General features: G+C 46.1%; 1 protein-coding gene across 2 annotated transcripts in view; it reads right to left on the bottom strand.

The window, feature by feature from the left end:
- Positions 1-1,175: 1,175 nt before the first annotated feature.
- The window catches only part of luzp1 (leucine zipper protein 1), a 34,276-nt gene continuing 22,214 nt past the window's right edge, over positions 1,176-13,237 (bottom strand). The window contains exons 4-7 of one of the 2 annotated variants that reach the window (XM_040199613.2): positions 12,516-13,099; positions 12,224-12,403; positions 7,161-7,314; positions 1,176-6,384 (exon numbers count right to left, since the gene is read on the bottom strand). In XM_040199613.2, coding sequence (XP_040055547.2) covers positions 6,326-6,384; positions 7,161-7,314; positions 12,224-12,403; positions 12,516-13,099 — 977 coding nt within the window. In that variant the 3' untranslated portion in view covers positions 1,176-6,325. Of the gene's footprint in view, positions 6,385-7,012; positions 7,315-12,223; positions 12,404-12,515; positions 13,100-13,237 lie in introns of those variants that run through there. The other variant, XM_078090030.1, reaches the window with a different exon arrangement.

Below are 13,237 nucleotides of genomic sequence, written 5' to 3'. Positions count from 1 at the left end.
CTCCGATGGCAGGGAGTGCCACGGAGTCATTTATATGGTTGACTTCACAGCACTAATTCAGGTCGGGCATTGGCTCGGAGCCCCCGGAGAACCGGGGTCCAAACAAGCCCCCACCTGTGTTAGGGTAGCACCTCCCAGCGTCTGAACTCGGGACAGGTTAACGCTGTCCAACCGCTTGTGAGGTCACAAGCGGGTTAGACAGCGTTAACCCCGGACTCAACTGGATTGACGCATGCAGACCCACAAAGCTGATGAGGTTTCTATTTTTCTTGTGGCCTGTTCTCGCAACTGAAAGAAGCCTGAAGACTGCAGGCATTTGGGGTTCAAAATAGAAAAAACTAAATAATGGGAAAAAAGGCCTAAGGTGAAAGCAAAATGTCAAAAGTGTCGTGAATGAGGAGTTGATCTTTTGCTTGTCTATTGTTTTTGTATTTACTGGTGAAAAATATATACAGTTGGACATCTATTGGGACTATAAGTTTGCAACTGTAATTTTAAAATTCCAGAGGAGGAGGATTTGTGTATTAAGTTGTTTGAATGAAGTGCTGCGGAGCATCAGGATGCAGTCACAGGTTCTCTAGAAAGAGTGAGAACATTTTGCTTTGACTCACCACCTGCACATGAAGGCCAAGTCGCCAAATTCAACATGCTCGGGCTTGTTCACTGGCGTCTGACAAAAAACAATCCTGGGAAATGCTGAAAACTTCCTGGCAGTTTGAGGCAGAAAAAAAGAAAAAGATGCATCACTGCTGGATAGCAGACTTCACACAAAAGTCAGATAAAATCAAACTAGATGTGTGTGAAGTAGATATACATTTCGGAATTGGTGGCTTTCATAAAGTGAGTCGGGGCGGTTTAAGATAAATTTGTGTGTGCTGACTTTGCATTCCACAACAGCTTGTGGTTTCCCTCGTTGTACCTGACCAACGTGGCCTCATTTGTCCGCCTGCTTATTTAGCGTCAGCTCGCTGGTAAAAACCAGAAGATTGCACGCACAAACACACACACACACACACACACACGCACTGGGTGTACCGCTATCAAATCAAAACTTGCTGAGGTTGTTCAGCAGAAAAGCATGAAAGCGATTAACATACATGGTTGGTTACACACACACACACACACACACACACACACACACACAGGTTCCGACATGGAGACGTATTACAAACAGGTTGTTTTTTTATTTTTATTGGAATACATATGGTCTGCTGTACAGTTGGCAGCTTCGAGAGACCTACATGCAGAGTGCGCCAGCCACAGTAAAGTTAAAACATGCACAATGTATTAAGTCTAAAAAAGAAAAAAAAGCCTCCCCACACAGTCCACCTGGCATTGCCGACCCACTGAGAAGCAATATTAAACCATAAAAACCCATTTGATCTGATTTTGTTACATACAGTTTTGAGTTTGACACCTCTGTCTGTCAGTCTCCTTCTGAAAACAAAACAAACATAAACTTAGCAATAAAAATAACCAAAGGTGATTGTACAGGCCGGTTATTATAAAAGAAATCCAGTTACAGACAGCTTCTTTTTAATTCCTATTATGTTTTTTGTGTGTTTATGTACACACGCACGCACACAGTGTCGTGTGTGTGTGTGTGTGTGTCTGGGCTCTGCGCCCTTCTCTCTTTGGCAGCACTCACAAAACGTACAGCACAGAAAATCCGTACGAACCCTGAAGTAAAGAGCGAGGGAGAACCGGGCAGCCTGAACGGTCCCTGACGACACGCGGGGAACCACTCAGCGCCGCTCAACGAATCAAACACACCTCTCAGTCTTCAATACGACACCACCCGGGTTCTCCGTCTCTCTCTCTGATCCGTAGCGTGCCGCCAGGTCGGGAGATAATGTCTTGCATTAAAACAACAAAACGCAAATAAAGTACTCTCCAGGAGTGTATTAACAATGAGGAAGATGCGAAAAATATCGTTCTTAAAATCAAGCTGGACAAATACTTAATATATTTCAATAATGAGGCCCACTTTACAAAATTACAAAGAGTTTCCTTAAATAAAAATCTACCCGATATAGCCTCCGAAATAAGACATCTTTTGTTTGACAACGTAATCAAAACACAACTGACGGAAAACAAAAAAGAAAACCCTCAAATTGAAAATGTCCCATTCAGTTCAGTAGCTGAGAGACTGGGTGGCCATCAGAGCGCTGGCACGTCTCAAACTGTAAACTGGAAATACCGTGGAATTCATTTGGCACCAGGCTAGAAGGCCGAGATGCAGGCGTTTACAGGGCGCCATCGCTCAAAGATTATTCATTCATTCATTCGCCGAGTGCACGCCGGCTTCCTTTCTCTGACTGTTTCGATGATTCTCAAATAATCCACTAATTTGGCTGGTGCAAAAATACATAACGTGTCCGACTGGTACAATTTTTGGGACGAAAGGGGACAATAGGGGCATTAGTCGTATGAGGTCTTAAAGTTAAGTGCTGGTTAAGTGCAGATTACAGCCGACGCCGCCCAATGACACCACGACCCCGGCTTCACAACGCAGGCTTTTGAGGACAAGGGTCCCGCTGTCCGACCCCGAGAGCCATTTCTGCCTCGCCACTCCAATCTCCACCGAGTACATTCTAGTCTACTTAATGAAAGGGAATAAACTATGACTTGTAAATAGCGGATGTTTATACTTACAACACCAGTTTAAGAGGATTTACACCTCTTTTGTTGGTATTTTAGCAGAAAAGGAGAAGCAGACGCACTCTCCACGGTTTAACACCTTCTTGTCCTTGTAGGAATTTTATATCATACAGCCAACATTTAGGCAGTAGAGGAACCGGCAAAACCTCCGTTCATCGGGCCACAAGAGCTGTAGGAGCTTTGAAAACTGTGAGGTCTTCACTTGGGTCCCAGATGACGGGTCAGTACATTCCACCGTGTCAACACCACGCAGGCCGTTGCCACTGCGAGCCACGAATACGACCTAGAACAGCGGAACATAGCAGGTCGAAGCTTAAATGGTCTTGGTTCTGGCACGCAAGAGCCCCGCTAGGTTCCCGTGGACGGAGCGGACGTGAAAGCGAAGAAAGGCATCACGCAGAGCAGAGGACGGAGTTTCAACTTTACCCCCTTTAAAAAAACAGCCCTGCTTTCTTTGATGCCGGTCTCCGGGAGGGGAAACCCTCCAACGTGTCATAAAACATTCAGTTCACAACAGCTGGGCTCTCCCTGGGAGGGGAGGGAGGGAGGGAGATGGGTGACACATGGGGAGGGGGCGCGGGGCGGGTGTAAATAAGGCCGGATAGCGGTCGAGGAGGGCATCCGTGTTCGCACTTGCATCACCGAGTCGCTATGTTGAGTAATCCTGACCCGCAGTGACGTCAGCCTGTTAAAAAAAGGAGGAACGGTCTCCGGGCTCCGCACACGCCAAACTCTTGACAGACACGCGTGCCCGTCTGTCCGTCAGCGGCTTCTCGCGGGCTTACGACACGCCTGTTCGCATGTCGAGCTTTCAAAACGAGATCCCTCGCTGACATATTAATAACAGCTCACACCGACGGACAACCGCACCACGTGCGCCTCGAGGCAGCACGAGCTCAGCGCTGGACATTCGATACCGTCGTCGGCTTTAATTATCCCTCAGGCGCGCACTTTACTGCCGAGCCGCCGGCCTTCCTCTCGCCTGCATTTAGAAGCCCTGAGTCAAGAAAAAGAGACAGGATTAGATGCAGCTCTGACCTCCGAAGACCTCCGGCTACCCGGAGCGCTGCCCGTCAAAGCCTGGTCTGAAGCAACGACGCGTATTGCTGGCTGCCGGTTGTCTTTTCCCCCCTTTAGGACGTGAGAGGGAAGACGCACAGAAACGGAGGAGTCAGTCAAGAGAACGAAAGGAGACGGCCACACTTGGCTGCTCCAACATACCAAAAAGGCAAATAAATGGGAAGTTGACCAGATGAGAGATTGGAGAACGAGGAGAGTGGTGGAGGAACGAGGGCCGTGGGTCCGGTTCGTCTGAAAGCAAGCAGGGGCCATGAAGCGGCCACATGGCAATCCTCTCTGAGGCTGCAAATTCAAAGGATGTAGCTTTTGGGGCGGTGCGGTCTGTGTTCTTTAAAAGGGTACTTTGAAGTCGGGATAGAAGAAAAAAAAAAAAAAAGAGACTAGATTAGTCTCCGGGAGTCTCGCTCGGACGTCCTCAGTGGGGGAGTTCCCTCGAAGAAGCTCGTTCAGCACTTTAACCCAAATACTTCTACGGTGACCATTCACCAATGCTCCAAAAAAAAAAGAAATAAAAGTCAGTAATCAGTATTACGTTTCATTTATATGCAGAACAAGACAATTTGGGCCTAATCCGGATTTGTAGGTATAATCTCTCTCAATTAATCTCAAGGCACAGATGAACATACTGTAGATATTTCTAGCAAAAAGTCATAGATATTAATGAAAATGTACATTTTGAAGGTGAGCCAACATTTTAAGTTCAGAGTTTCCCCCCCTGATTTGAATGTAAAGCACGAGGAGCGACATTGTGACGCAGATTAATGATTGCATATGATCTCTCGCTTGCATGAACAGTAAAGTGACAAAGCGGCGACAGACCTCCCCGCCACAAGACAACCTGTGCATGTATGAAGACCGATAAACACTACAGCTGGATGGCGCCTGGTAAGAATACGGGAGAACGGGGAAAAACGCCACCGACTCGGAAACGCAGGCGTTGAAACCTACAGCGGAAGAGGAACCGGATTTTTTTCCCCCCACGCGTCACACGTTATGGCGACATGGTCCCGTCAGAGACGCGGCGCTGTCCTGTTTGCCACCAGGCGATTGGACGTTCTCAGCTGCTCAATAGCAACGTTCATCGCCGGTCGTCCTGCAGTAAATGTTGAATCTAAAAGTCCAGCGTGTTGAAAGTCGGTTTAATTCCCCTCATCTTATTCACCGGCCACTCTGAAACTGGTTCATGGCACCCCCATTTTTCAGAAATTGCTCCAACATACTGACCGCATATTTACGTTTCATGATGTAACAAAAATAATACACCTGTATAGGAATAAGAAACAGAGACAAGCTGGGGAGATTTCGCACGGCGAACCCAGTCGCATACGGCCAGTTCCTTGTGATTAGGAGTTTCTTCTTATGACTGGCTGGCATGTACAACAGTATTTACAACAGCGCCGTAAAACAAAAACAAAAAAATGTTTGTCCTTGCCAGGCCAGGTCTGCTGGTAATCCAAAGTCCAACGTTCAGTTAAAACAGAAACCCCTGTTGGCCACGGCTCTCTGAAAACACACGCACGAGGACAAATTGCAAGAGCTGTAAAAACAAAGCACCATGGAAATTGTCGCATGGTCTGAGGTTATAAACAACACACCCCATGCCCCCATTATTTTCTTTTTCTACATGTGCATTGCATTTCATTGCGTGCAAACTACTTTTTTTTTTTTCTTGATATGGCGGAGCAGAAAAGGAAAGGATAATGCAGAACAGGAAGCGAATTACAAAGAATCTAAATAACTGGTGGAAATGGCAAAAAAGCATAAATAAGGTCCCGGCCTGTCAGAATTTTTGTGTTTATTGGTCTGTGTGTGCAATGGACGACACCCTAAGTTACAATATTCTTTTATTTGTTATTTAGAAACATGTAAATGTTCACTAGACATCGAAAAGCCCAAATTAAAGAGAGTTTGAGGCCGTTTTCCAGAGAGTGGTGGTAAAAAAATAAAGCAAAAATGTTAAATGTTCATGTGTTTGTATGGTTAGGAGTATTCATGTTTGAGAAAAATCAGAAAATGCACATATGGAGTCAGCAAAGAGGATAATTCGCTTCCTGTTTTTGGTCACATTAAAAAGCGATAAATCTGTTATTCTGACATGTGAGATGAAAACGCATCTTAAACATTGGACTGCTGATGATGATTGAACGGCCGTTTTGTTATTTTTAGTGACGGAGGAGTTCTGATGCAGAAGCAGCGTTTCCAGCTCCGCTGAGGTCAACGTAATGGTCCTCTGAGAAAGCCATTCTGAACGTTTCGAGACCCTCCTACGAGAAATCTCACTTCAAAATGCCACGCGGGGAAATCCGGAGCCGTCCACAACATGCCAGCCTCTCCTTTGTCGAGTTTCGGGATTACACTATAATACATCCAACACGAGGAGCAGGAGAGGATACACGGGCTGTTGTGGCGAACTCCAAAAACGTCTTTCCATCATCACGCCTCTTTTGGGGCAGAGAAAGTTAGAATGAGCTGTTCCCGTCTCAGCACACTCAGGGTAACGATGTCCGGTCTGTGGTTTGTTGTACTGTTTGGCAGCGACTTTGCTATAAAAGCTGTAGGTGTTGACTTTTGGAGATGGAAGCCATTAGTTGATGGGAGACTGATGTTTGGCCCTCCTTGTGCCGTTGACAGCCTGTTGGAGTGCTGTCGAGAAAAAGAAAAAAAAGAAGGTAAAGATCTTGCTTAATCTTTTATTATAGTAATAAAACTATATTTAAAAACGAAATATAGATAGACAATTGGTCCATAATCCCTAAGAAACCACCATACCATAAACAACGAGGTCACTAGGCACTAATTAACCTTAACTGCTACACCAATAAAAAAAAAAAAAGGTTTTATTCAGTGCAACTGAACTGATCTGAATGTGACTAAATGTGAAATGTGTTTGGTATCTGAAAAGATGCAAATAAGCCATGAATATAAACTTGGGTTCAAATGGAGCTTTTCTTACTCAAGAAAATCTAAAAAAATATAATTTCCCCCCCTCCCCAGTAAACTGCTGAGGATTGGGGCAAATATTAGGAATGCTTGCAGGTTTAGCGATGCCACAGTTCACCTGGAACTGCCTTGCTCGTGGAACCCTCAGCAGGATGGACGCTGTTACATGTAGTGAAGGCAGGGCTTCCCACTGGGGGTCACTCTACTCATTAAACCACTGTGAGATGTGTCAGGGCAACTCACACACACACACACACACACACACACACAGATCTGACATCATTCCAACAGGGCCGATAAAGCCTTTCCGTTAATCAATGACTTTCAGGAGACTAAAACCACCCCGTCTCCTACATGTCTCTTTGTCCCGCTGAGACCCGAGCCGGTCTAATGATGCTCGACGGAGTGACGATGGCGCCGGGGTCGGCTCCCCGTTGCACTGCTCCCATCGCCTATAGTCCCTGACCCTTGACCCTGACCTGAGCGCAGCTCTCCTCTGGAGGGGGCACCGGTCGTCTTTGGCGCCCGGTCATGAGGGCTCCCCGGGCGATGGGAGTCGCTGCTGGGGATCTGCCGCCTCCAGGAGGCCGGACTCAGGTTGGGGTTAGGAACGGCCTCCGCACCATCAGCAGCCTGGAAGGGTTAGAAGACTTGATTAAAAAGAAGTCTTGTCCACGGTCACATTTGGAAGCTGGTTGGTTTGGCATTCGCATGGTCAGAAACACAAACATTACAGAGGTCAATGCATTCAATCCCGTATTTTTGGAGTGATAAGTGCTCAGGGCATTTAGATTGGACTTTTGTTACTTACATGCTGCTTGTGTTAACTAGTATGTGACAGGGAAACACTGCCAGCTGGACTTCTGCCAGCGAAAGAAAACAAACCAACCAAAAACCCCAAACATACCCCCAGCTGAGAGATTTATAATTTGGTGGGCTGACTAGAAAACAAACCCAACGTTACTAGTCTGGGGCGGCTATAGTGGCACGTCCCCTCTCATAACCCCAGTAACCCCGCTCTACGAAAGTGAGAGTTCCATGACGGTGCAGTTCCTAAAGCACGCAGAACCAGCACCCCGCTCCTGTAATTTTAGCTTTAAAGAAAAAAACACAACACCATAATTAGTGACATTTGGTGGGTTGGAGTTGGCTTCAGATGCAGCTTTTAGAATGCATTCTCACTAATTGTCTTTAATGGTGCCCTGCTGGACTGCCTTTCTCCATCTCCAGGGGTAGGAGACAGGAAATCGGTCTCCAGCAAACCCTGCCAAGCAGGCGTGTTCAGTGTGGTCACTTCCTGCTCCAGTCACCGAAGGGAGGAAACGGCCGAGCGGCATATTCTCCTTCTATGGTAAGCCACAGCTGCAAGAGCGGGGGCTTTTTACAGGGTTGCCATGTGATGCATTTCCAGTGTTCCTCCTACAATCAACAGGACGCTTGTGCATTGTTCAACTCATTGTAAAAAGTGCATAAATATACGCCTGACAATAAAGATTTGGCATGTATTTAAAAAAAAGTTAAAAGAAAAATGAAAGTTTAAGGCTCAATAGAAGTAAAAAGATGTCAAAATGATGTGTGGTTTCAGCTGAGGGAAAATTACTAACTGCTGTGTGTGAAGGAGCTTTTCCCCATGTGGCTACAAGTTCATTTAAGAAAATATTTGGGCAAGAGCAATGTCAGGCTGTAATGAATGCTGTTCTGTAAGTTGCCACAGAAGGGGAAAGCGACTGGAACAGCGGGAGCTCCTTTCTTTACAGATCTGCTCCAGCTTACTGAATGCCTTCAGCCTGGAAAACCCACTTTTATAGGCTCTTAATCAGAAACATTAATTAATGTCTGCGTGATTATTTGACACAATAAAATACATGATAGGTAGGACGGAGAAAAGTTAACTTATCTTGTAACAACTTTTATATCAAATAAGAAAAGTCATTTTCTGTGATATTCCAAATGAATAGTTTGACATATTGACTTTCTTCTTTGAGAGTATAAGAGGATCGGTACCGCGCTCATATGTGTAGTGCTAATAGGCAATTGGATTCAGAAGCGATGTAGTTTTGCAAAAAGACAGAAAAGGCTAATAAAAAGACCTACCAGCACCTCTAAAAAGCGCCCCAATTAAATTGTCTGTGTTTATTTCGTACAACAAACTCGGTGTAAAACGTTGAGTTGTGGGCTGGTCTACCGTTTTACGAGTCTCTTTAAGCGAAGCTAACCAACTGCAGATTTACACTATATTCACCAAGGGAACATTAGAGTCGCTTCAATCTTCTCGATAAAAAATTGTGTCTGTATGAATACTTTAATGAGAGAAGGCTCTTTCTGTTAGAGTTATCAATGCAAAATATCCAAAGGACACAGAGAGCACTTCCTTCTCCTACAAAATGAAGGCCAACAGAATTAAGAAGTAACACAAGTAGCGTGTCTGCAGAAGAAATGTTATCCCTACTTTAAATCCGTCTGCCCTTGGTCTCTCGCCCGATGTTAAAGGAATTTTGATGTGTGGCCAACCCAAACTCTTCAATCACCCCTCCAGCCAGACAACAATCCATGTGAAATGTTTCAGGAAAAAAAAAAAAGGTACAATTTGTGTTTGATTTTTTTTCTTGGTGATGAGATTTATGGGTTTATTGGTTACGATTTATAGAGAGCTATTCATATAAATCTTTTCATTGGCCCAACGCACAGCGTCAGCTGTCTGATGCTCTACAACTAGAAACACGAGGCACCTAGCGAGCGGTAAGCGAGCCCTGATCCCACACTTTACTTTACTGCCGCTGGTTTGGGACTCAACAAAGGATGTTTTGGTACCCTGTTCATCGGCCATATCGGCCCCGGTGTCCTCAGCCAAACATAAGTTCAGGGTTGAGTCATGTACAGGCTGAGGTTTCCTACTGCTACTGTGGGGAGAAATCACTAGAATACTGCTCTGCACTGTGAGGTGTGGAGTGACTGCTACAGAAAGCAGTTTGCTTCATCCACGTTGGACCACGTCCTGTAATATCCACTGGTTTGATTGGCACAAAGTGTGTGTCGGGGCAAAAATATCAACGCCTTTGGCTGTATTTAAATCGCGGGGATCGGCATGAATGTCTGCAGAACATGTCATTGCTATCAGTTATACTGAGATGCTTTGTATTGCAGCAATGCGGTGAACCGCTGGGCGGAACCTGGCCTCCCTACAGCGAGGCCAACGCAGTGGGAATAACGTTGCACTGTAAACATCGCTGTGGACAACCTGGAGGCGACCGTCAAGGTCAAAGAGCAGCCATTGGATTGGATCAAAATGACAACAACCATGACCTTTTGTTAGATGAAAATGTGTCCCTCTGTGCTATAGAGGTCTGAATGAATGGCATCCGAATAATTTATACATGAGGTTCACTGAAGAAAGCTAATCAATAAGCAATCAGCTTCCCTAGGTCGCACCGGGGTGCTTAAAGGAACTAGAAGGGTGTTCTCCTCCTTAATGACTATTTATCCATCATGCCTTTTCAGTCCGCACTACTCTGATCACTGGGAAGACATGTCGCGCATGAAGACAAGGAGGTGTATTTGAATCCATCCTAACTACTGCTAGATTTATCCAAACCTCTGAGGAACGGATTCCGTTCAGACCACTGAAATCTTCTTAAAATCCAAACCAAGAGATCAGCGGCTGCGAGCCAAAACAAGCTCCGAAGCCCTGTTATGCATCAAATTAGGATTTTTTTTCGCACATAAGCTATTTTTCTTCATACCAGCGATCCAATTGGAGTGGCACAGCTAAACAGCTGTGTGAACCAAGTGAGTTTGGGAAATGCCCATAGCATCGTGTATAACTGATAAAAACAGACAACACATCAGAGACAGGACAGGGACTCTTGTCTTCATGATGATTAAGGACGAGGGACAGGATCACAACAAGGAGAGGAGGACGGGTGACCCTGACAGAGCTTCCTGATACACGACCCTAAGGCGCTTTGCTCACGCCGGCGCTTGGATGGAATCAAATAGGTGGGCGGGGAGGCGTCAGAGACAAAGCACAGCTGGCTGTCCCCTTTCCCTTATGTCTGTGTCACTGCTGAAAGGGGGGCGGTGTGGGTCCAGGCTAATTGGTCGACAGATTTCATCGAGCTTGTTGAGGTTAATGAGGGGGAGGGGCCCCGTGGGCGTTACAGCTCTAACGGCCGACTACGCTCTCAAATATGATAACTTCTGTTCATCGGCTGCAAAAAAATAAAAATAAAAACAAGGCGACAGCTGTAATCGAAAATGTTGCCCGGCTAAATCGCCAAACGAGGCTTTGAAACAGCGGCCCGCAAAGCAAACGGGAGCAAACGTGATAGATGGGACAGCAGACACTTTGTATGTGTGTTGGTCTCCTTGGCAACATCCAGTTTATTTATTGAGGAAAACGCTGACATTTTACCCCAAGGCCTCTGGTCCAGCATAGTTTGTTAAACTGACAGACTCATGTTATTGTAGCCATGGAGCCCACTCTTTAAACAGTACCGTGGCTAATGGGCAATACATTAAGAACCAATAGACAAGTAAGTTAATACTGTAGCCCGTAAAGTAGTTTTCACCTCATCGATCTGCAGACTTGTATGAATTGTCACACTCCATTAATTGTAGCTATGCACACAATCTCAGAGGTTAGCGCATAGGCAAACGTGCGTGAAATTAGTGGGCTCAATCGCCCGCTTTGCAATTCCTTGTTTATGACAAAGCCGTATGGCAGGTTGTGATTACATTACATTTTTCCATACTAAAAAAATCCGTAAGCCCGAAACATACGATCTTACACAGTGACAGGTGAAAGATTAATCCATACATAAAACACATTAATCCAATACATGCACAAGGAGGGGGTGAATAACTCTTCTTTTTCAGAATGTTTGTATAGAATAGCCTGGAAAGGCCACAGACTATGGCGGCACATTTAAATGAAAGCCACTTTCCTCTCTTTGAGGTTTTCCTTAACCCTCTTTTCCCCCTGTTGAGGTCTTTCATTTCCATCCTCCCTCATTTTTTGTCCCACCCTTTTCTCTTTGTGCTTACTGGGGCAGCGGGAGTGGGGCCTACAGAACTGCTGTGCTAAGCTTGAAGTCGCAGAGTCTGGCGTCAGGGAAAAATACAAGCTGAGCTCTCATGCAAAGTGGACACACCAGGAGCTCAGCGCTGTGGTTGTACTTTCTGGACTTTTATCTGCCAGACAACCGTTTGCCAAGTGGTGCGTAAAAGGCTTTCACCTGCATAGCAATGAGGCGTATTTTAGAATACGCATTATGCAGAAATAGCGCATTCACAGTTTAGAAAAATGTAAAGCAGACACAAGGAATAGTTTTTCCAAAAGAAAGGGAGGAATTACATTTTAAGGGATTCGTCTTTCCACAATGTCAAAACTCCAACTACTCTAAGCATGCAAAACGACCAGCCACACTTTGCAAAACCATAAAACTCTTTGAGCTTATTTAATAAATAATAATGTACTAATGCATCATTTCAAAAGAACAAATCTTGTGTGTGCAAAGAAAATTTTCAAGGTTTGTTGTCCTACCTGTGGTTGCTGTGTGTAGGACCGACCCCAGGACTGAGCGGTAACGGGTGCGTGCGGCATGGTCTTTCCCACGCCTCTTGCTTCCATGATGGGAGACTGTGAGCGTTTTCCTCTGCGAAGCAGGGGGTCCTCGGCCTCTCTGCTATTAGGGGCCACACTGTTGATCCTACGCATGTACACCTGGGACAGGGACACAGAGAGCAACATTATGCAGCCATGAAGTAGTTCATACCCTCTGAACTTTGTGCAGAGACCGTACTCATTTGTCCCATGCATTTGTTCTTGAGCTCACCTCTGCAGGGGACGGCTTGACCCCCCTCAGCGCCTCAGCGTTCCCACCAGCTCCTGTTCCGCTGTTTATTGTTTCGTCTGTGTCAAAGGTGGTGGCCCGGTAAGCCTTCCATGTTTTCGCGACCTCTGCTTCATCCTCGGACCCCCCGTCGGTCAATGTCCTTGTGCCTCCCCTTCCTCGGCCCATCTCTTCCACTGAGAGGGCGCCCCGGTTCTTCCAGGTGCTTCTCACGGTCACATTCTTCAAGTCTGATAGACCGTCTTCTCGGGAGTGCCGGCCCGGTCTTTGGTGTCTCCAGCTGGTGACTGTGGTGGTGCTGCTGCTGCTGCTTTCGAAGCCTGACTCGGTGTCGTTGTAGTCTGCAGAGCTGGTGTCCAGGGCCTGGGGGCTGAAGTTGCTGCGTTGGCAGCACAGGTGGCTGGTGGTCGTCTCCACTCTGGAAGTGTTGTGGTGTTTGGACCTTGATGAGAAATCACTGGGGTCGTCCCCTGTGCAGTCCTGGTCTGTGCAAGACTGCAAGGTGCTTTTGGGAATGGAGATCTCGTACGGGACGGAGATGCAGCCGAGGTGCTCACTGGTGGGGCCTGGCAATGAGCAAAAAAAGGATCTCAAATATTTCACAAGGTGCAACAAGCTGACAGCAAGAGTAACAAGGCAGTAATGACGCTGCTACAGCTAAATGATGAACGTTGTAAACATTATACCCGCGAAAGAAAATGATG

Source organism: Gasterosteus aculeatus, chromosome 15 (genome assembly GCF_964276395.1).
Source record: "Gasterosteus aculeatus chromosome 15, fGasAcu3.hap1.1, whole genome shotgun sequence".
Classification (NCBI taxonomy): domain Eukaryota; kingdom Metazoa; phylum Chordata; class Actinopteri; order Perciformes; family Gasterosteidae; genus Gasterosteus; species Gasterosteus aculeatus.
The sequence above is the reverse complement of the archived record's forward strand: the minus strand, read 5'-3'. Positions and strand labels throughout refer to the sequence as shown.